Source organism: Delphinus delphis, chromosome 9, assembly GCF_949987515.2.
Source record: "Delphinus delphis chromosome 9, mDelDel1.2, whole genome shotgun sequence".
In the NCBI taxonomy this organism is placed as follows: domain Eukaryota; kingdom Metazoa; phylum Chordata; class Mammalia; order Artiodactyla; family Delphinidae; genus Delphinus; species Delphinus delphis.
In genome coordinates, this window is record NC_082691.1 from 102,164,213 (window position 1) to 102,186,508 (window position 22,296).

Below are 22,296 nucleotides of genomic sequence, written 5' to 3' on the forward strand. Positions count from 1 at the left end.
GCCCGCTTACCTCTAAATATGTATCAAGAATCAAAATGTTTCTTTCTTTTAAATTAGCAATCCTGCTTACGGAAATCTGTCCTATAAAAATAATCCAAAATATGAAAAGGACTTTATCTACAAAAATGCTGCCAGATCATTTTATATGGCATAATAAGCAACAGTAATTATAATATTAAGAGAAGTGGAGGAACAGGGGTGATTACGGGACGTTTATGTCAGTCTACTCAATGGAAAATAAAGCACCTTTCAAAAAATTATGAAGATTAACATGGAAATTTTCTTTTACATGTTAAGGAGAAGAGTAGGCTATAAAATTCTATATATATACAATCATTAATAAAATGAAAACAAAATACGCATATGAAAAAACTTGGAAAGAAAATAGATCAAAAATACAGTGACTATGTTAGAGTGATATGAAAAGGGGTGAACTTGTATTTCTTTTTCTCCATATTCCATATTTAATGTAATAACAATTGTAAGTAAAATTTAAGTGACTGAAATAACAGATTTCTACAATTAGAAATCCACAGGTTACATGGTGACATAGAAGAAATTCAGACTCAAACTAAAAGACAACAATGTTTTGATGTTTTAATAAGTAAAAAGATAATCTAATTATATTTCAAAAATTTTAGAAAAGAATTATGTATATCATAATATAATCCCACTCATGCTAATTTTAAACTAAACAAATTCTATTTTAACCAAAGCTCAAATTAACTCCAACCTATCACTATTATCCCAATGATCTTTACTCCAAAGAAAATGCCAAGATTTGACAGTAGCTTCTTAATAACACAGGTAGGTAAAAGTTACCATGAACTATATTAGGACTCAAAAATACTAGTATTGAGAAGTATAATGATATCTCATAAATATACATCCGATGTGAAATTTGGCAATAAAGACGGCCTAAAAACAATTTTTTAAAACTTGAAATGAGGGCTTCCCTGGTGGCTCAGTGGTTGAGAGTCCGCCTGCTGATGAAGGGGACACAGGTTCGTGCCCCGGTCCGGGAAGATCCCACGTGCCGTGGAGCAGCTGGGCCCGTGAGCCATGGCCGCTGAGCCTGCGCGTCCAGAGCCTGTGCTCCACAATGGGAGAGGCCACAACAGTGAGACGCCCACGTACCGCAAAAAATAAAATAAAATAAAATAAAAAATAAAAGAGAAATGAAGCCACAGAGAATAATTCCTTATATAAGTTAGTTACTGAGGGAAAAGAGATCTACACCTTGGTGTATTTCCAGCCTTCATCACTTTTTAAAAAACAACAACAGGGCTTCCCTGGTGGCCCAGTGGTTAAGAACTCGCCTGCCAATGCAGGGGATACGGGTTCGAGCCCTGGTCCGGAAGATCTCACGTGCCGCAGAGCAACTAAGCCCATGCGCCACAACTACTGAGCCTGCGCTCTAGAGCCCACGAGCCACAACTACTGAGTCTGCATGCCGCAACTACTGAAGCCCGTGCGCCTAGAGCCTGTGCTCCACAAGGAGAGAGGCCACCGCAACAAGAAGCCCGCGCACCGCAAGGAAGAGTAGCCCCCGCTCGCCACAACTAGAGAAAGCTTGCGTGCAGCAACGAAGACCCAACACAGCCAAAGATTTTTAATTAAATAAATAAATTTATTTAAAAACACAAACATTAAGACTATGCAAAACTTTGCACTCTCTGTTTACTGAGGACACAACATTGAAAAATCACAGGCACCATGTTCAAGAAGCTCACGGGGGCTTCCCTGGTGGCGCAGTGGTTGAGAGTCTGCCTGCCGATGCAGGGGACACGGGTTCGTGCCCCGGTCCGGGAAGATCCCACGTGCCGTGGAGCGGCTGGGACCGTGAGCCATGGCCGCTGAGCCTGCGCGTCCGGAGCCTGTGCTCCGCAACGGGAGAGGCCACGACAGTGAGAGGCCCGCGTATCACAAAAAAAAAAAAAAAAGAAGCTCACGGTCTGATCTAACACCTCCCTCAGCTGTGTCCTGGCTAACCTGCAAAAATCCAAAACCTGAGAGCAATTCTCCGTCTCACTATTGCAACATAAGGTCTGCCACAAAAGGTCTGCCACAAGTACTTTCTTATTAATTATATCTGAAGTACTGAAGTTTGTGAAAATTTACTTAAAAATAAGTTAGGGCAGTTTAAGGTTATCCCTATAACAACCTCCCTCCCACTCACATGCATTTCAACATGCTTTCTTAGGTACAGTCATGATATACACTCTGAAGTGCACATCACCCACAGTCCACTGAAATCTGATAATACTCATAAAAGAACCTTCCCTTGAATGTCATTGTCAAGTGACTTCCCACAAGAAAAAAGCGCTAATGCTGTGTTTACTTCCTAAACTATTCCCTTCGAGAACTCAGTTTTGAGGAAAAAGCCTCCATCCCCTTCTGCATCTAAGACAGGATCCTTCAGAGCACTTTATTTTCTGAGGAAAGGTTCTTATTCTGCGGGTGATGAACCCCTACAAAGGTTTTATATAAGCTTCAGGGGGTCACTGAACTCTCCCCCTTAAATTATATAAAATGTGTATACCTATATTCATGTATGCATTCCTCTGTGGGAAGTGAGGATATATCCAAAGGGATCTGTAACCCAAAACAAAGATTAAGAGGCACCCAAGATTTAACTGCACCCCCACTAGGATGAACTCAGATCAGTCAGTTTTCCTTTCTTAATCCTCCTACTTAATTCCTGCCTATTTAATACTAATAAAATTGACAAACATATAAATTGATTATCATGTCAGATACCATGCTAAGTGCTTTACACACATTAATTTATTTAATTCTTACAACTCAATGAAGTAGGTATTATTATTATCCCACTTAGCAGACGAAGCAACTAAAGCCCAAGAAGTCATTTGCCAAAAGTCACATTGCTGTTCTGTTCAAAAATTGTAAAACTTCTCAAAATGAAATATACCTATTTACTTGTGTACACATTTCTCTTAACTCGTGGGTCTTTCTGTTTAGCCCTCACCTGAGTCAGACAGGAAATTGATTTTGTTGTCAAAAGACACATCTCTGTTAGGCTGCCAGTTACACAGATAGATCACTCCTGTCAAGAAAGATTTGAAAGAGGAACCTGAAAGACATTTTGTCCCAGGATAAAACTTGGTTTGGGATTTTTAAGGCAGGCATCTGATCAGTTAAAAGATTTCTGTTAGGATGTAGAGAATCCTGAAGAACCTACCAAAATATACTAAAACTAATAAGTGAGTTTAACAAGATAACAGAATATGACATATATAAAAATTATACTTCAGGAATTGAGCCCAATCTCTCTCCCTGACTGCAAAACCCCACTGTAGAGTCCCCCCTAAATAAAGTCAGCCTGTCTTTTAAAAAATGTATTTCTATATATAGTAACAATAATTTATAAATAAAATTCAAAAAATTCCATTTATAACAGCATCGAAAAGAATTAAATACTCAGGAATAAATTTAATCAAAAAAAGTACAAGATCTGTATACTGAAAGTTATAAAATATTGCTGAAATTAAAGAAGACCAAAATGAAGAGATTCATGCTACAGGTTCATCATAATCCTTATCAAAATCCCAATAGACTTTTTTTGTCAAAAATGGCAAGCTGACCCTAATATTTATATGGAAATGCGTAGGGCCTATAATAGGCAAAATAATTTTAGAAAAGAAGAAAATTGGGGGAATTATACTACCTGATTTTAAAACTTACAATAAATCTACAGCAATGAAGATAGCATACTACTGGCATAACGAATGGAATACAGATTAGTGGAACATTAGAGAATCCAGAAATAAACACACTCATTTATGATCAAGTGATTTTCAGCAAAGGTGCCATGACAACTCAGTAAGGGAAGGACAGTCTTTTCAACAAACTGCCTTGGAACACCTGTACATCCATATGCAAAATAATTAACTTGGACCATGCCTCACACCATACACAAAAATTAACTCAAAACGTATCATGGACCTTAATGTAAAAACCAAACAGCAGGGACTTCCCTGGTGGTGCAGTGGTTAAGAATCCACCTGCCAATGCAGGGGACACTTTGAGTCCTGGTCTGCAAAGATCCCACATGCCGCAGAGCAACTAAGCCTGTGCGCCACAACTACTGAGCCTGCGCTCTAGAGCCCACGAGCCACAACTACTGAGCCTCCATGCCACAACTACTGCAGCCCACATGCCTAGAGCCTGTGCTCTGCAACAAAGAGAAGCCACCGCAATGAGAAGCCCAAACACCACAACGAAGAATAGCCCCCGCTCGCCGCAACTAGAGAAAGCCCACGCACAGCAACAAAGATCCAATGCAAAAAAAAAAAAAAAAGATCCAATGCAGCCAACAAATAAATAAATTTATTTTTAAAAAACCAAGGTATATATGAGAGAAAATCCTAAGTGTTCTTATCACAAGGAAAAAATATTTTTTCTTTTTTCTTTTTTATCTATACGATATGATGAATTTTCACTAAACTTATTGTAGCAATCATTTCAAAATGTACATAAGTCAAATCACTATGCTGTACAGCTTAAAATTATACAGTGCTGTATGTCAATGATATCTCAATAAAACTGGAAGAGAAAAAAACCCAGTATGGTAAATCACTTTGGGTTCTCATTCTGGTCCCTGTAACACCACAAATGGGTTATCTATACTCCCTCCATACCATCTTCCCAATTGTTATTGACAAGGTTATTTTTCTAACAAAGATACAATGCTGGGACTTCTCTGGCTGTCCAGTGGTTAAGACTTTGCCTTCCAATGCAGGGGGTGCAGGTTCCATCCCTGGTGGCGGAGTTAAGATCCCACCTGCCTCACAGCCACAAAAGCAAAACATAAAAACAGAAGCAATATTGTAACAAATTCAATAAAGACTTTAAAAAAAGATACAATGCTATTCTTCTGTAGCCATCTTCAATGGCTCCCTGTTGCCTACAGTAAAACTTCAAACTTCCCAATTTACTTTCACTTATTTACTCACAAAATGGGCTGGAGTTTCTTTCTTTTTTTCGTGAGCATTTTTCCCCACCTTTATTGAGGTATAATTCACAATTACAATTGTAAGATATCATGACGATTTGATATACATATCCATTGCGAAAGGATCCCTCCCATCTAGTTAATTAATATATCCATCACCTCACATATATGTAGTGTGAGACAGAGAATATTTCCTTTCTACTCTCTTAGCAAATTTTAATTATATAATACAGGGTTATCAACTACAGAAATCATATTGTACATTGGAACCTCAGATCTTATTCATCTTATAGCTGAAAGTTGGACTGGAGTTTCTGAAACAGCAAAAACCAGAGTCAGACACACCTGGACTTACATCCTGACTCAATCACTTACCAACTATGTGATCTTCCTGAAATTTAGCTCCTTCATGTGTAAAACTGGAACTAATGATTCTACTGATGTTACTGTTAAGTATCAAAGGAGATAACTTCTGGTGAGCACGACAAGTGCCAACCCACAACGGCCATGTGCTTAATTGTTCCTCACCTTCCCATTCCCTTCAATCAAGTTTGTTTTCATTCTTCAAGACTCAACTCAGTCTTTTATCAGTTCCCCTGCCTTAAAGTTCTTCCTTCTCTAAGCTTCCCCAGTACTTTGTGCAATCTTCCATTGTAGCATTTGTCGTTTTACATTATAGTTTGCTCCAAACTGGTAGAAACCAAGGGTAGGGATGTGTCTTATTTTGGTCTCTCCAGTGTACAGTGCACAGTAGATGCTCAGTAACATCTTCTTGGTGATTAACAGAAAACAAATAGACAACAAAACCCTGACTGAAAATAAAACATATGCTTTAAGAACTTACTTTGTGTGGGGGGGGGATAGATTTTAAGTCACCTATAATCTCACTAACATTACATAGCAATTTTATCATTTGATTCCTTCCCTCCTTTCATGCGGGTGGGAGAAAGGAAGAAAGCATGAAGTACAGTACAGAAAGAAAGAATCAAGAGCCCAAGCCCTATGCTTCCTATGTTATTTCTACCTCTAGAAAACGTTTTTTGTTGTTGTTGTTTTTTAGTTTTGGCTGTGTTGGGTCTTCGTTGCTGCGCACGGGCTTCTCATTGTGGTGGCTTCTCTTTGTTGCAGAGCACAGGCTCTAGGCACACGGGCTTCAGCAGCTGTGGCACCCGGGCTCAGTAGTTGTAGTTCACGGGCTCTAGAGTGCAGGCTCAGTAGTTGTGGCGCACGGGCTTCGTTGTTCTGCGGCATGTGGGATCTTCCCGGACCAGGGCTTGAACCCATGTTCCCTGCATTGGCAGGCGGATTCTTAACCACTGCGTCACCAGAGAAGTCCTGGAAAATGTTTTTTATATTTAACAGTATTATTAAACACATCCCTTAATTAATATGTTGTAATACAACAGTCCACCAGATGGTCATATTCAATCATAGGTAACAAAACATACTCCAAAGTCAAATATGAATTTTGGGGGAACCCCCTGGCGGTCCAGTGGTTAGGACTCTGTGCTTCCACTGCAGGGGGCATGGGTTCAACCCCTGGTTGCAGAATTAAGATCCTGCATGCCCCACGGCACAGCCAAAAAAAAAAAAGGGAATTTTTGTACTAAGCTAAATGTTACTCCGTGGTATTTATCACTGCTCTTCACCAACTATTTCCAGTTCTCCCTCCAGAAGTATGATAAGATTTCACTTCCCTGCCCTCTTGAAGTTAGATTCTACCACGTGACTTTCTCGGGCCAACAAAATGTAAACGGAACCAACATGTGTCCCTTCTGTAGTCTCCGAGAGCCAAAGCACAACCTCCTGTGTTCTCCTTTTCCGGCCTGGGCAACTGTGGAAAACAGAGATGGTGTCTCCCTTCACCTGGATGTAGGTGTTGTAGAGGAAAGCTCCCAAGCCAGCCCATGATGAACATGCAGCATGAACAAGGAATAAACCTTGCTGTCTGAAGCCACTAAGAACTGAGGTTGTTTGTTATCCCACCATACTCTAGATATCCTGACATACACATAAAAAGGAGTTTAGTATTTCTCTACATCATCCCCATCTCCAGCTTTAAGAATGCTCTGCACAAAGTTGGGACTCATGTCTATTAGCACCCTTTTTTAAGTATTAGGATATTTTTTAAAGGATTAAAAAATGGTCCAAAGGTTAGCAGAAAAGTCAGATATTTTCTACCTATTTATTTATTTATTTTTACTTCTGGCTGTGTCGAGTCTTCATTACTGTGCGCGTGCTTTCTCTAGTTGCGGTGCGCGGGGGCTACTCTTTGTTGCGCAGCACGGGCTTCAGTTGTTGCAGCTCACAGGCTCTAGAGCGCAGGCTCAGTAGTTGTAGCACACGGGCTTAGTTGCTCCATGGCATGTGGGATCTTCCCAGACCAGGGATCGAACCCATATCCCCTGCACTGGCAGGCAGATTCTTAACCACAAGCCACCAGGGAAGTCCCAGAGTCAGATATTTTCAATGAAAAGATTTTAAAAACTGAAGTAACTGCACATTACAAAGGCCAAGGTGTACAGGGGTGGTATATAAATGGTAGCATGCTAATACTCCCCTATTTACCCAAAATAATTACTTCTACTAATTCCTCTCCCCGCAGAGGCTGAAAACCAGGGACTCAGGGTTCAGCAAAGCTTTATAAGCAGTCACTACCCATCAATTATGAAATCTATCCTCCATCCCAAGTGGTTCAATGTCACTGTTCTCATACATCAGAAAGCCTAGGCCTATGGAGACAGGTTGCTCAACCTGGTGGAGACTGTTGCCTGCTTCTGCAATGTCCATTCCCACCCTTGGTAACAGGGTTCTAAATCTACTCTAGTGGTGGTCACTTTGTAATGTACAGAAATACTGAATCACTGTGTTGTAAACCAGGAACTAGCATAGTGTTGTAGTTCAATTATATTTCAAAAACAAACTCACAGAAAAAGAGATCAGGTCTGTGGTTATCAGAGGAAGGGGTGGGAGAGGGGAACTGGACGAAGGTGGTCAGAAGGTACAAACTTGCAGTTATAAGATAAATAAGTGGGACTTCCCTGGTAGTCCAGTGGTTAAGAATCCACCTTCCAACGCAGGGGACGTGGGTTCGAGCCCTGGTCTGCTAACTGAGATCTCACAAGCCACGTGGTGTGGTCAAAAAAAAAAATTATAGTCGAATCTACACTGTGGCAACTATATTTTTAAATACCATTTAAATACCCCAATAATAAAAATCCATCTCTACTTCAAAATATCCTAGAGAAATGAGGGCCAGAGGGTAGGGGACAACCTCACCTAACCTATCTCAGTAAAAGAAGTTGGAAAACAATAATGATTTTTATCATTTGCATCTCAAATATTTTTTACTCTTAGAGTGTCTTAATTCACAAAATCATCTGCTTCCATTCTATATTGCTATATAACAAATCACCACCAAATCTAACAGACTAAAACAACCACTATTGTATTTATTCATAATTTTGCAGTCTGGGCTGGGCTCAGCTGACTGGTTCCTCTGCTAGTCTCAGTGGTGGTCAGTCTGTAGCCGTATTCAATGAGCAAGTTGATTAGGGGCCAGACTCAGCTGAGATACTAGGATTGTTGGGCATCTCTCTTCCCACGTAGTCTCAGAATCCCTCCCTCTCTGCATGGTCTCTCCAGCAAGGTACAGCCTAGCTTCTTGCATGGTAACAGTGCTCCAAGAAGGCGGAAGTGGAAGTTCCAGGCCTTCTTAAAACTTAAGCCACAAACTAGCATAATGTCATTTTTGCTGCATTCCACTGAATCACAGGGCTCACCAAGATACATGGGGAGCTGACTATACAATAGCATGAATGCCAGTAGGCATTCACTGGGGGTCACCAATATTACAGACTACCTTCTCCCCACTTATTTACTGAACAGGTTAACACCCTAACGTATGACCTCTAGCATGCTATGATCTCTCTGGGGCTCAACTGTCTGTAAAATAAGGGGTTAGACTAAATGTTCTTGGAATTCTCATCAGTTTTAATATTCTACAACTCTCTTAAGTACATAAGTCTAACATTAGAAAACCTTGGCCGGGATTTCCGTGGTGGTCCAGTGGTTAAGAACCTGCCTTCCAACGCAGGGGATGCAGGCTCAATCCCTGGTCGGGGAACTAAGATCCCACATGCCACAGGGCAACTAAGCCCGTGCGCTCTAGAGCCCGCACACCACAACTACTGAGCCCGTATGCCACAACTACTGAGTCTGTGGGCTGCAACTACTGAACCTGCATGCTACAACTAGAGAGAAGTTTGCATGCCACAACGAAAGATCCCGCATCCTGCAACGAAGATCCCGCGTGCCACAACTAAGACCCGATGCAGCCAAATAAATAAATATTTTTATAACTTAAAAAAAAAAACCCAAAACTTGGCCATGCTAACCAAATGCTTCAACCCTAGTAGAACAATTCATTGATGAGAGGTTTAAGGTAAAGAATATAGTTATTCTTTAATATGTTTCATATTGTTATTTCATATGCAACTGGGTGCTTACCCCAAACACGTGTGCATGTCATTAGGATCCCAAAAATCAGGAAATCAAGGAAGTTTTTTTTGCTAGGCTCCACTAGAGGATGACATTAAGAACAAAACGACACAAACTTCACTATGACCATCAACTATGTTGCTTCTAATGTAAATGGGAAACACTGAGATATAAAGATTAAAAGTGATCCAGTATAGGGTTTCCCTGGTGGCGCAGTGGTTAAGAGCCCACCTGCCAATGCAGGGGACATGAGTTCAAGCCCTGGTCTGGGAGGATACCACATGCTGCGGAGCAACTAAGCCCGTGCGCCACAACTACTGAGCCTGCTCTCTAGAGCTCATGAGCCACAACTACTGAGCCCGCATGCCACAACCACTGAAGCCTACACACCTAGAGCCCGTGTGCTCTGCAACAAGAGAAGCCACCGCAATGAGAACCCCACGCACAATGAAAAGTAGCCCCCCGCTCGCCGCAAGTAGAGAAGGCCTGCGCACAGCAATGAAGACCCAATGCAGCCAAAAATAAATAAATAAAATAAATAAATTTATTTTTTTTAAGTGATCCAGTATAAAAAGACATAAGAAATCATTTTAAAACCACCTAATAATACATCTCATTTAGGGAGACCTACTAAGAAAACTGTGGTCAGCAGAGGTGTAATATAAAAAGACCACTATAACAACATCCACAAGTTTGGGTAATAAAAAAAAACTTTAATAATTTTGTAATAACATTACTACACATACAGCTTCTAGGAAACACTCTTGGTTGTTTTTCATGTGTTATAATAAGAAACATTCTATAGACTTCTGCTGACTTAGCTTTTCTATCTTGTGCAGAAGGGCGATCTTTACGCCCTCACCCCCACCGTAAGTACTACATTATTCTATACCGTGGTGTTTCTGGAGTGAATTGGGCACCTCATCACATGTCAGCCAATAACATTCTATGATGTCAGAGTAAGACGTGAAGATAACTGACAACAGTAGCAGTAACAGTAACAACAAATTCTCATCATACCGCCTCGTAATAGCATGTAGTTCGTGCCAGACATGGTCTAAATTCTACACATATATAAATTCACAACAACCTCAACTAGATGTGCTAGTGTGACCACTTTGCAGATGAGGCAACCAAGGCACAAAAAGTTAAGTCACCTCCCAAGGTCAAATGTAGTTAGTAAGTAGTAGAACCCAGATTTGAATTCAGGTAATCTTGGCTCCGGAATCAGTGATGTCCCTAGAACTTAAGTTTTCTCATTTGTAAAACAAGATTATGGCTTTAAATTTATTGGCTTTTTAAAAGTTGCATAGATCTACATATGAAAGTACGTGTACATGTATTAGGTATCCTTCCAAATCATTTTCTATAACAAAATATATACATAGTTTGGGTCTGTATGCTTTTTACAAAACAGAGTTAGTACTAAACTTACTGCTTTGTAACTCTCAGAAATTTTTTCCTCAAGTCAACAAATTTATCACAGATATTCTCCCACTTCAGTACCTACAAGTCTACCTCTCTGTCCTGATAAAAACTACATGGTATATGATCCTACAATCCCACTCCTAGGCATATATCCAGAGAAAACTCTAATTTGAAAAGATACGTGCACCCCAATGCTCACAGCAGCACTATTTACAACAGCCAAAACACTGAAGTAACCGAAATGTCTATCAACAAATGAGTGGATAAAGAACATGTGGTATATATACACAATGAATACTACTCAGCCATAAAAAAAGAAGGAAATAATGCCAGTTGCAGCAACATGGATAGACCTAGAGATGATCAAACTGAGTGAAGTAAGCCAAAGACAAATATCATATATCACTTATATGTGGAATCTAAAAAATGATACAAATGAATTTATTTATAAAACAAGTTAACACAACATTGTAAATTAACTATACTTCAATTTAAAATAGACTTACAGACAAAGAAAACAAATTTATGGTTACCAAAGGGGATAGCAGGGATGCGGGGGAGTGGACGATAAATTAGGGGTTTGGGATTAACATGTACACACTACTATGTATAAAACAGATAAACAACAAGGACCTACTGTATAGCACAGGGAACTCTACTCAATATCTTATAATAACCTGTAATGAAAAAGAATCTGAAAAAGAATATACACACACACATAACTGAATCACTTTGCTGTAGACCTGATTGTATTTGCAAATTAACTATACCTCAATTTAGGACTTCCCTGGTGGCACCGTGGTTAAGAATCCACCTGCCAATGCAGGGGACACGGGTTCGAGCCCTGGTCCGGGAAGATCCCATATGCCACGGAGCAACTAAGCTTGTGCACCGCAACTACTGAGCCTGCGCTCTAAAGCCAGCAAGCCACGACTACTGAGCCCACGTGCCACAACTACTGAAGCCCTCGCACCTAGAGCCCACTCACCGCAACAGGAGAAGCCACCGCAATGAGAAGGCCGTGCACCGCAACCAAGAGTGGCCCCCGCTCGCCACAACTAGAGAAAGCCTGCACACAGCAACAAAGACCCAACACAGCTAAAAATAAATTAATTAATTTTTTAAAAAAATAAAGCTATAAAACACAGGCTGAAAAAAAAAACTATACCTCAACTTAAAAGAAAAACTTAAAATAATAAAAAAACTACATGGTAGTCCACTGATGGGTATTTTGTTCTTGCCAGTTTTTCTCTACTAGTTTTCTACCTTTCTCTGGTGCCATGAGCATGTTTCTCATCTTTACGGGCTTTCTTGACCCTTTTTCCCCCATCTCCTAAGGGTAAGTAAGCATCCTAATCCTTTTACTATTTTCCACACATTCTTCATATTGTCAGTGATTTCAAGTAAATCACATTTATCCTAATCTAGCTCCTAAACTCTTCTCCCAAATCCCCAAATACTCCCAGACATTTCTATCTTGTAGACAGCTATGCCAGAAACTCAAAATTTTTCCTCTGCATCGACTGAAATCTCTCTTCCTTTCCATTCACACTACCAACAATCTACCCTCTGCCTTGATCACCTCACACAAGGACTATGCAACATCCTGTATCTCAGCCTCCATGTAACTCCTCTCTTCATATTATGACCAGGATGGTTTTCCTAAAACAGTCATCATCAAATCATCCAGTATGAATACCTACATTCAACTGTATAAAATGGACACAGAACACAAAATAATATAATAGCATTCCTGTCCTCAGGAAGACTGCAAATATATTCTTATAAAACTTTAATTTAAAAAATAAAGTAATCTAGGCATAAAGCAGAGGCTGAAGACTTGTAGTCCACTCGTGGTCCACAGATTAAACCTAGCCCACAAGCTGTAGTTCCAAATTGTGTTTTAGATGTTAATTAATAGAAAATACTTAAAAATCAAGAGATTTCACATTCAAATCCAAGTTTTGAGTCTCTGTTGAAAAACCAGAGTATCTAGAAACATCTCACAGTCTCACTTGGCAGCCATCAGCCAGAATTCTCTATCAGTTTCTCCTAAGCAAGGTATAAAGACTCCTAGGACTCTTCAACTCTTCACCATTTTCTCCCCAACCCAAGGCCTTAAAAACGTCAGCTGTCATTCAGGAGCTTACAAGCTGCATGCAGCTCATTTACATTACCTACTTGGTGGCTGTGAACAGTTTATAACGCGCGGACTCTCGTCAGCCTGGTGTTCAAGGGCCATCACAGGGCAGACCCAACCCCTGCCTTAAACCTCTGTGCTGGTCATCCCCCCACCAAGAAAACATCTCTTCCACTTCCCTCAATAACTGTATTCACTCTGCTACCCCAACTACCTTCTCACTTTCTTCTCACTTGATCTGGCTAAATCCTGTCGACCCTTCAAGGTATAATTCATGTACTGCTTCCTCCAAATCTTTGGGGACCCTTCTTGGCCACAGTGAACCTTCTTCCAGAGTTGAATGTCCATCCCAGCATATATTTAACACTTTTATGCTCTCTGACAGTGCCAAATGAAAGATCTAAAAAGTTACAGAAAAGTATTTCTCAGACTTAAACAGTTGCAGCATTTGTGCATCATACATACTTACTGTCATCACAAAATTAATAGCAGGAGCAAAGGCAAACAATCTTCCTGTCTTTTACAGGAGGTTTTTTCTAGAGAAAGTGCAAAAAGAGCTGTGTCATTCCTGGTTCTTTTGTGTTCTTAAGTCCTTCAATTCTGCAAACAGAGTGACACTTCCAACTACAAATTCAAGATTCATCTTTGTACTAGATTTTCACACTAACCACAAGCATACATTTATGGGGGGGAGGGGAGGGGGGAGGGGGAGGAGAGGGGGAGGGGAGGGGGAGGGGAGGGGAGGGGGAGGGGAGGGGAGGGGGAGGGGAGGGGAGGGGGAGGGGAGGGGAGGGGGAGGGGAGGGGGAGGGGAGGGGGAGGGGGAGGGGAGGGGAGGCGGGGGAGGGGAGGCGGGGGAGGGGAGGGGATTATCCCTATTTCACTCCATAACTTTTGAACTTATACCTCCAAGCAGTTCTGAAAATAGCCACTGTAGCACAAACATGATAAAGAAAGTGTTAAAGGAGGAAGGGATTAATCATCTTGTTGAAATTAAAAGATGCCCCAAAACAATGAAAGAAAAAAAAAAAGGACACGATCGAACCTGTGTCCCCTGCATTGGCAGGTGTATTCTTAACCACTGTGCCACCAGAGAAGTCCCTTATCAGTTAATTCTACCATGACAGATTTGTAGTCACTGCGGGGTGACAAGACACACTGCTCTAACTCTCCCCTTCTCCCCCAACCTTCTGCAAAACTGCACGTTATTCCCCAGGCCACAGTCATATTTCCTCTGGGCAGACGGTGATTGTCCAACCTGTATTCTTAAGGCACTTACGGTTATGCCTGAGGGGCTTCCATGAAACTCCACTGATCTTCCAAAGTGGAAACAGTCAGTTTCTAGTTATGGAGAGCTTTAGATACTCTCTCTCTGCTCTCACCTGGTGGGGGGGTGTGTGAAACCCTTGATAGGATTTGATATAGTTTTTAATCTATGAGACATCTGGACTGAACATACTTTTTATTTTATTTTTTGTTTCTGTTTTTTTATGACCGTGCCCCACAGCATGTGGGATCTAAGTTCCCTGACCAGGGATCGAACCCACGCCCCCTGCACTGGAAGCGTGGAGTCTTAACGACTGGACTGCTAGGGAAGCCCCTGAACATAATTTTTGGCTGATACTGAATAAACTTTCCAATAAGTGTGTGTGTTAATTAATCTATTAAAAAAAGAATTAACTGATAATAGGAAAATGTACTAAACCACTATTTTCAAAATGAGAAAATAAACTGTTGTGATACGGTTAAATTTACATGGAAATCCATGTTTATCAAGTTTACATATTAATAACATTATACCAAATATAATTTGTATTTTACACTAAAAATACCATATTTTCAAAGACTAGAGAGTCCATGGAGAAGACCAACAACAGGACAAAAGCAAACTACAATGAGGCCACCTAACAGATAAGAGAGGCTGCCATTCCAGGACCAGCTTTTCGGGTAAATTAAAACATTTCAGAGCCCATTAAATGCTAGAGACCGGTGATTACTGAAAATTTCCCTGCAGATGCATCTAATTTCTTGAAAAATAAGAATATAATAAAAATTACAAATTTGCATCATCTCAAAAAGCACAAATAATAGTGATGTCTCAACTATATGAAACTGCATATATTATAATGCAATACACTTTTTGTTTGTTTCACTGATTTCAAGTTGACAGCTATGGAAATGAGAGATGGGGGGGCGGGGGGGGCAGGGAATGCTTACAAGTATAGAACAGCAATAGTCCCCTGCAGCAGAGCCATTTTTTCCTGGTCCCTTATATGACACCACTGGTTGTACCTAATTTTTCCTACAGTAATGCTCAAGGTGACTTTCTTTTTTTTTTTTTTAATAAGCTTATTTATTTATTTAGGCTGCACTGAATCTTCGTTGCTGCGCGCAGGCTTTCTCTAGTTGCGGCGAGCGGGCTTCTCATTGCGGTGGCTTCTCTTGTTGTGGAGCAAAGGCTCTAGGCGTGCAGGCTCAGTAGTTGTGGCACGCGGGCTCAGTACTTGTGACGCACAGGCTTATAGCTCCGCGGCATGTGGGATCTTCCCGGACCAGGGCTCGAACCCGTGTCCCCTGCACTGGCAGGCAGATTCTTAACCACTGCGCCACCTCAGAAAGTCCCTCAAGGTGACTTTCTAATAACAGTAATTGACCTCTGAAAAGAAAGTGGTTCAGGGTATCAAGAGTTGATTCAAAGAGAGTCAAGGGTAGCGCCCCAGAGACCCTTATCCCCACCACCTGCTGCTTCTGTGCCATCCCCACACCACCCAGCCTGGACATCAACTCTGTTCACGTGGTAAGAAATATGGCAGAATCTCCACTTGGCTTCCCAACTTAGTAATGTGGGTGTATACTCTAAGGAAGAAAAGATAAAATCAAAGTTTCAGGAAGGGTTTCCTTCACCTTAATAGAAAAATAACTCCAACCTCTGGTACGTGCTGCCCTGCAGCGGGAGCTTCTGCACCAATGGGAAGACCTGCACCCCTGATAAAGACTAAGTAATAGGCAGTCCTTACTGTGCAAGAGAACTTTTAGACATGTGCCAATTTCACTGTTCCACTCCATATTTCCCTATTTACATACCTACGCTTCAAACTCTGCCTCTAAGATTAAGACCTTCAGTGCAAAATTCTTGATTTTAGGTTGTAAATATAACTTTAAAGTAATAATAGTTAATGTAAAACCAGTAACCACATATGCTTTTCACATGTGATAAAACACAAAAATTATCTAACACTATAAAACAAGAAAATGCTTAATTTTTACCTAATTACTAAAAATTCAAACATTTAAACTCAAAGAATGTGTAGTTACTAGCCCACAGTTACCTTTTTTTTTAATGTGAAAACAAATACACAACCTACTTTTAAAAAATAGTGTCATAAGGCATCTGCTCTAGGGTAAAGCAACCCACTTACTGACCATCTAAATAACACTGACAATTTAAACACCTTTATCTCCACTGCATTCCACAAAGATATTAATTTTCATTTCTGAGGTATCCGCAATTCCACATAATTTTAACATTTACAAACCTAATTTACATGTGTTACACATCAGTTTCACTTTCAGGGTCTGCACTACCCAGCTAACTACAGGGTCTTTTCTGCATGTATCTTAATACAGTGCAGAGATACACAATTGAAAACCCCTCTCTTTGCTTTCCATTTCAGATATTAGTTTCCATTTACATGTTTCCAAAACGACTGGAGATTCCATTTCCTTCAAAAGACACACCTAGTTTTAAAGAATTCCCTAACAAGTTTGGGACGATCAAAGTTACCACTAGACTTAATTACCTATAAGGAATGCTGTACCAGTTTTCAAATCTAAAAAACTCTCTTATGACTTATAACTGTTCTAAACATTTTCCAAAGTGTTGAGTTTTTTTTATTGTTATATTAGTGTCATTCTATAGAAAGGTTTTAACTTCTCAAAGGGCTACCTTTTTCCCACTCATCATACGAGGTAAAAATTAAAATAATAAAGTGACAATACCCTAAACCAACCTTTCTTCTGGTGCACCCAGGAGTTGCACTAATACAAATGAGCTCATTGCAATCTCAGGGGAAGTGTGCACACTCACCACTCACACACACTTGGATGTGTACGGGTGAGGAGAACAACATAGATAGGCCTACTCTTTCTAAAGTAAGAATTTAAAAGCAAATCGAACACATGTTATAATCCCAAATTAATGTTCAGAAAGAAACCAAGAAATAGTGAAAATGGGAAGCAATCAAGTTAAAACCCTACGATGGTTTCGTATGTGTTCCTTTAAAGGATACCAAAAAAGTGGCAAAGAAGTTTAAAATTACTTAAAACTGCACCTTCCTTCTCGAAATTTCAGTTAATACAGGAATAACAATGGCATTTTATACCAGACATTAGCAACGCAAGTGGTGTAATAAACCCCAACTCTGTATCACAAAGAAACTAATAATGTACTTGTTTCCCTCACGATTTGTCATAGCTAGGTAGGAGCTGGCAATAAAATATGGAGGGCAAGTCGAAGGCCCTGAATCACGTTCATAGTAAAAGAATAGGAAAGCGAAAAAGAGCACGTCCAGTGCAGAGCTTCACGGGTTTCCCACAACCCTGTTCTCTGCCTTGCGTTAACACTACTATTTTTACTGTGTATCACCAAACATAACAATGCTATTACTAAACGAATGCACCCCATCAAAAAAAGAAAAAACAACAACAAAAAAACAGACTATCCGTAAGTATGCTGCTTTCCTCGGCGTCCCGGTGCACCCTTCCACTACCACCAGTTCCCTGAGACGCCCATATAATGAAATGAGTAAGCAATACACGCCTTCCTACAACTCCGAAAGACGGCCACAGACCTTCCACAGCAGCAGCCTCAAGAGCCACGAGCGCTCAGCGACTCACCGGCACTGAAACGAGCTCCTGGATCCACAGGCAAAGTTGTCCTATAACCATTTTGTAAAAAGACATTTCTAACCAGCGAATGGCCGGAGGCGCACAGCCCTAGTGCCTGCTCAAAAACACACGAGAGCGACTCCTGCCCCAGTAACAGCCACGAGTGGCTACTCCGATGGAAGTTCGGCCACATTTACATCCGTCTGGACCCGAACGAACGTGCTCCTGGCGATCGGCCTGCGGTGGCAGCGACGTTTCCAAAACTTGCTGCACTCCGTCCCCTACGCGGAGCGACCGCACAGACTAGTGCTCTCGGCGCTGGGCAGTGCGGGGCCCGGCTGGGGGAGGGGAGGGGAAGCAGTCGGAGGACTTCCTAATATATCATTAAAGCACGAAAGCAGAGGTTTGGGAGCGAGAAAAGTTAAAGGAGCGACCGGCTGACAAAGAAAAGCAGCTCCGGCTGCGTCCGTTTCCTGCTCCCCCGCCCAACCGGGCCGGGGGACCACCTGGCCGCGGCGTTTTGACAGCTCGGCGAGCGTCCCGGAGCCGAGCGCCTGGGAGCCGAGCGGGAGCCCGTCCGGCGACTACCCAGCTGTGCTGCGGGCTCGTCTGCTAAACGACCCGGCGAGGCCCAGGGGCATCGACGAGAAATTTCCCCAAAAAGAGAAGCCCCGGAACACACGGCGCCGGGGCCAAACTAAAAAGTAAAGTGTGGCGGCGGCGCGAGCCGTCAGACCCGGGCCGGCGGAGGGAAGTGCGGGCGGCCGCGGGAGGCCGGGCGCCGGCGCGGGGCGCGGGGCGGGCGCCCCGGGCCCGAGCCGCGCGGCCCGCGCGGGCCCCACCCCCACCCCGCGGGGGCGGCCGGGGGCGCGCGGGGGCGGCGGGGCCGGGCGCGCCGGTGACAGCTCCGGGCCGGCGCCGCGGCTGGCTCCCGGCCTGGCTCCCTCACACTCAACTTACTTCTTTCTGGCTCTCTGGAAAGGGGAAGCGCCATCTTTGCGAGGCCGGCCCCGAGGTCTTTTGTCTGCGGCTGCGGGGCTCGGGGCCGGGGCTCCGGGCTCCTCGGGGGGGGGTGGCGGCGGCTGCGGCTGCTCCGCGCTCTTGTCCTCCTCCGACGACATCCTAGTCACCAGGAAAGACACATGGATCCCGGTCCTCCTCCTGGGGGGCTCCTCCCGCCGCCGCCGCCGCCGCCGCCGCCGCCGCGGCCGCCGCCGCCGCTGCTGCTCGGGTTCCTCCTCCCCGGCTCAGCCTCTCGCATTTCCCGCAGCCCCGGGAGCAGCAGCAGGTACCGGGAGAGGCGGCAACATGGAGCGAGCAGGACACGCACTCACACACATACGCGCGAGCGCGCGCACCTCGGCGCGCAGGGGCCGGGCGGGGGGCGGCGGGCGGGGCGCGGCGGGCAGGCGGGCGGGAGGGAGGGGCCGGACCGGGGCGGGGAGGTGCGGGCGGGGCGGGCGGGCGGCCCTCGGGCGGTGCGGGTGTGGGTGCGGGCGCGGGTGCCGGGCGGGTGCGGGGCGGGCGGCGCCGAGCTGGGCGGGGCTACTGAGGGGGCACGAAGGGCGCCGGCCCTGGGGGGTCTCCGCCCGCGCCCCTCCCCCAGGCCGCCCGCGGCGGGGAGGAGAAAGGGGCCGCGGCGCGGGGAGCGGCGGGCCGGCGGGCGGGGGTCGCGCCCCCCGCCGGCTGCCCCTCCCCCGCGCGGGCCGCGTCAGGCCGGGCGGCGGCGGCAGCGAAGTTTTGACAGCTGCTCCAGTTGTTGTGGGTTCCGGGCTGTGCGAGCGCCGGCCCCTCAGCGCCCGCTCCAGCCCTCCGGGCAGGGGAGGAGGAAGTTTTGCGGGTGTGCGTGTACCACACACAGACACACACACTCGACCGTGGCCGTCGCGCGAGGGCCGCGCCGGGTCTCCCAGAGCGCCCCTGCACCACAGACCTCTCAAACTCGCCGCCGTCTCGCCCACACACGGCCGCCGCGACGCCCCCGCCCCCTCCCCCACTCCGCCGGCCCCACCGCCCCCCGCTCGCCGCCGCTGCCACTCACGGGGCTCGCTCCGCGCATGCGCCGCCCGCGGACGCGCCGCCGCCGCTGACCTCACCGCCCCTCCCCCGCCCCCTCTCCCTCCTCTTCTGACGCGGCGGCCGGGCCGCGCCGCGACTCCAACTCCGGCTCCGGCTGGGGCTCCGGCTTCGGCTCGGGAGAGCGCCAAGCTGCGGATGAGCAAATCCGGGATCGGGGTCCGGGGAGTGCGCGAGGGAGAGCGAGGACGAGGCGGGCCGCGTCCGCGCTCCGCAGGCGCTCGGCCTCCGCGGACTGGCGGGCGGGTGTAGAGCTCGTCCCGCCCCGGCGCGCGGCGGGCCCGGGTTTCCCCCGCGCCCCGCGCCTCCACTCCCACCCCCATCCCCGGCGGGGCGCGGGGACCGGCCCGGAGGGGCTTCGCCGGGCGCACGTTCAGCGTTCGTTTGTTGTAATGCACGTTGGTGGAGGAAAAGAAATGGAGTGCAACTTCGTTCTACTCCAGTTCCAGGGATACTTTCGTTATTACAGCGTCGTTTTAAAAATGATCCGGAAAGGGTTTATAAAGCTGTCAGACAAAAAGAACGATGGCATTTTGAGGGATAAAGTGCTGAGAGACATAATGAACCAGTAAAACCCCGACAACTTGGTTTTAACGTTGGGTGTGTTGTGACGAAGAGACAAAAATGGAAAGACTTCTAAGCCGCCTCTTACACTACTTAAAAACGGTGAAGGAAAACTGGGGCTGCTAGGGTCCGAAATCTGACATGTGAGCTTAGGAAGGAAGGAAGGAGAGTTACAGGTGGGGAGTTCTGAGTTCCTTATTCTAACAGGGACCAACACTTGGACAATGTACTCTTCGCTGATTTCCTTCCCATTCACTAGGGGAGTGAAAAACATAGATTTGAATTGGGAAAAACTATTACGACCTATCAACCATTTGCAAAAGGATTGGGGTAAACTATCATCTTACAGGCTTAGACTCTAGGCCGGACACCCCGGGCACTTTCTGATTATGATTTCTTTCCATCTTCCCAACAGTTCTAGTGTAAGGTAAGAATAAAACGCGGTTTTTCCTGCTGTGTTGTTTGCCTTCCCTTCCCAATAGCCAGAACATAAACTGAACCGTATGTTTGTGTGTATTTGGGCAAACATGCACAGTTTCCAGAGCCTCTTCTGACTAAAGCATAGCTTCTTGAAAGGGCTGAAGTGAGGACCTCAATAAGACAGTCGTTTGAATCCCTTCAAGGTTTAGTTCCCGCTGGCTTTTTCAAGCTTACTAAATTTAAAATTTGAGATTGGGGAGAAGCTAGGCTGGTAAATGAAAACTATAAATTAAAAAAAAGTCTGACTATTATTATACATAGAAATACAACATATGCATGACTAATTTATGAAGTCATAAATTTATGAAGATGCATTTATGAAGTGATATAAAGTTTATTACTCACCCTTTTTCATTTTCTGTACATTACACTAAATAAAGTATACTTTCAAAAATGGGATTATCGATCCAAATGTTTATCTGTGTTCAGTACTGAAATTAGAAGAGTCATTTCCAACTGTGTGTTTCATATGCACAAAATTCCACATCAGGACAATTTACTTCAGTATACTCGTCAGCACTTGGGAGAATTTAAGGACCAGAATGTGCAAACTGCAAGTCACTCCTGCTGGAGACAAGTTCTTAAAGGAAACAACTAGGGACTGGGAACAGAAAAGTGGGTAGAATAAATGGAAGGGTAGAAATAGAAGTTTGTGCAGTGTTACTTCTTGAAGGATAAAAGATGATGAAGGTAAACCCAGCCTTAAATCTCCATTCCTTCGGCTACTGTGAGCAGACAAGTAGTTGGGAGCTGTTTTAAAAGGATAGGAGGCTTATCAGCATGAAGTTATTGCGGGCAGAGCAAACAAAATATAACCCAGGATGCAGAGGAAGTATTCAAGGAATACTTATTCAACTTAAATAAAGGTCTTTCAAAGATTTTTCCATCTCTGTCATCCAAATTACACAGCTCTGAGACCACAGTGGCAAAAAATCCAGGAGGCAGATAGCTGAAGTAGGTTCCTCAAAATTATAAAACCAGAAAGACAACGAGCATCTGGAAGGACCAAGTGCAAAAAAAAAATAGAATGTCTACCTTCTAATAAGTACATGTTAAATAGGCACTTTAAAAATATGGTAGACATGCACCAAAGTGTTAACAGCAATCATCTCTAGAGGGTTGGATTACAAGGGACTTTCACTTTCTATATTACATTTTTCTATAATACATCAATCTTTCAGAGCACATGTAGTATAATCATAAACATGTATTAAATGTTTAAAATGTGAGTGGGAGTAAGGGTTGTT

The 22,296-nt window shown here is 44.0% G+C and overlaps 1 protein-coding gene across 15 annotated transcripts in view; it reads right to left on the bottom strand.

Annotated features, from left to right (window-relative positions):
- The window catches only part of KMT2C (lysine methyltransferase 2C), a 294,475-nt gene extending 274,462 nt beyond the window's left edge, over positions 1–20,013 (bottom strand). For 13 of the 15 annotated variants that reach the window (XR_009520703.1, XM_060021164.1, XM_060021159.1 and 10 more), the window contains exon 1: positions 18,890–19,287. Coding sequence is in view for 14 of the 15 variants with exons in the window: in XM_060021164.1 (XP_059877147.1) it covers positions 18,890–19,050 (161 nt within the window). In the remaining variant the exon portion in view is untranslated. Of the gene's footprint in view, positions 1–18,889; positions 19,288–19,862; positions 19,907–19,970 lie in introns of those variants that run through there. The other 2 variants (XM_060021158.1, XM_060021157.1) reach the window with 2 other exon arrangements.
- Positions 20,014–22,296: the final 2,283 nt, after the last annotated feature.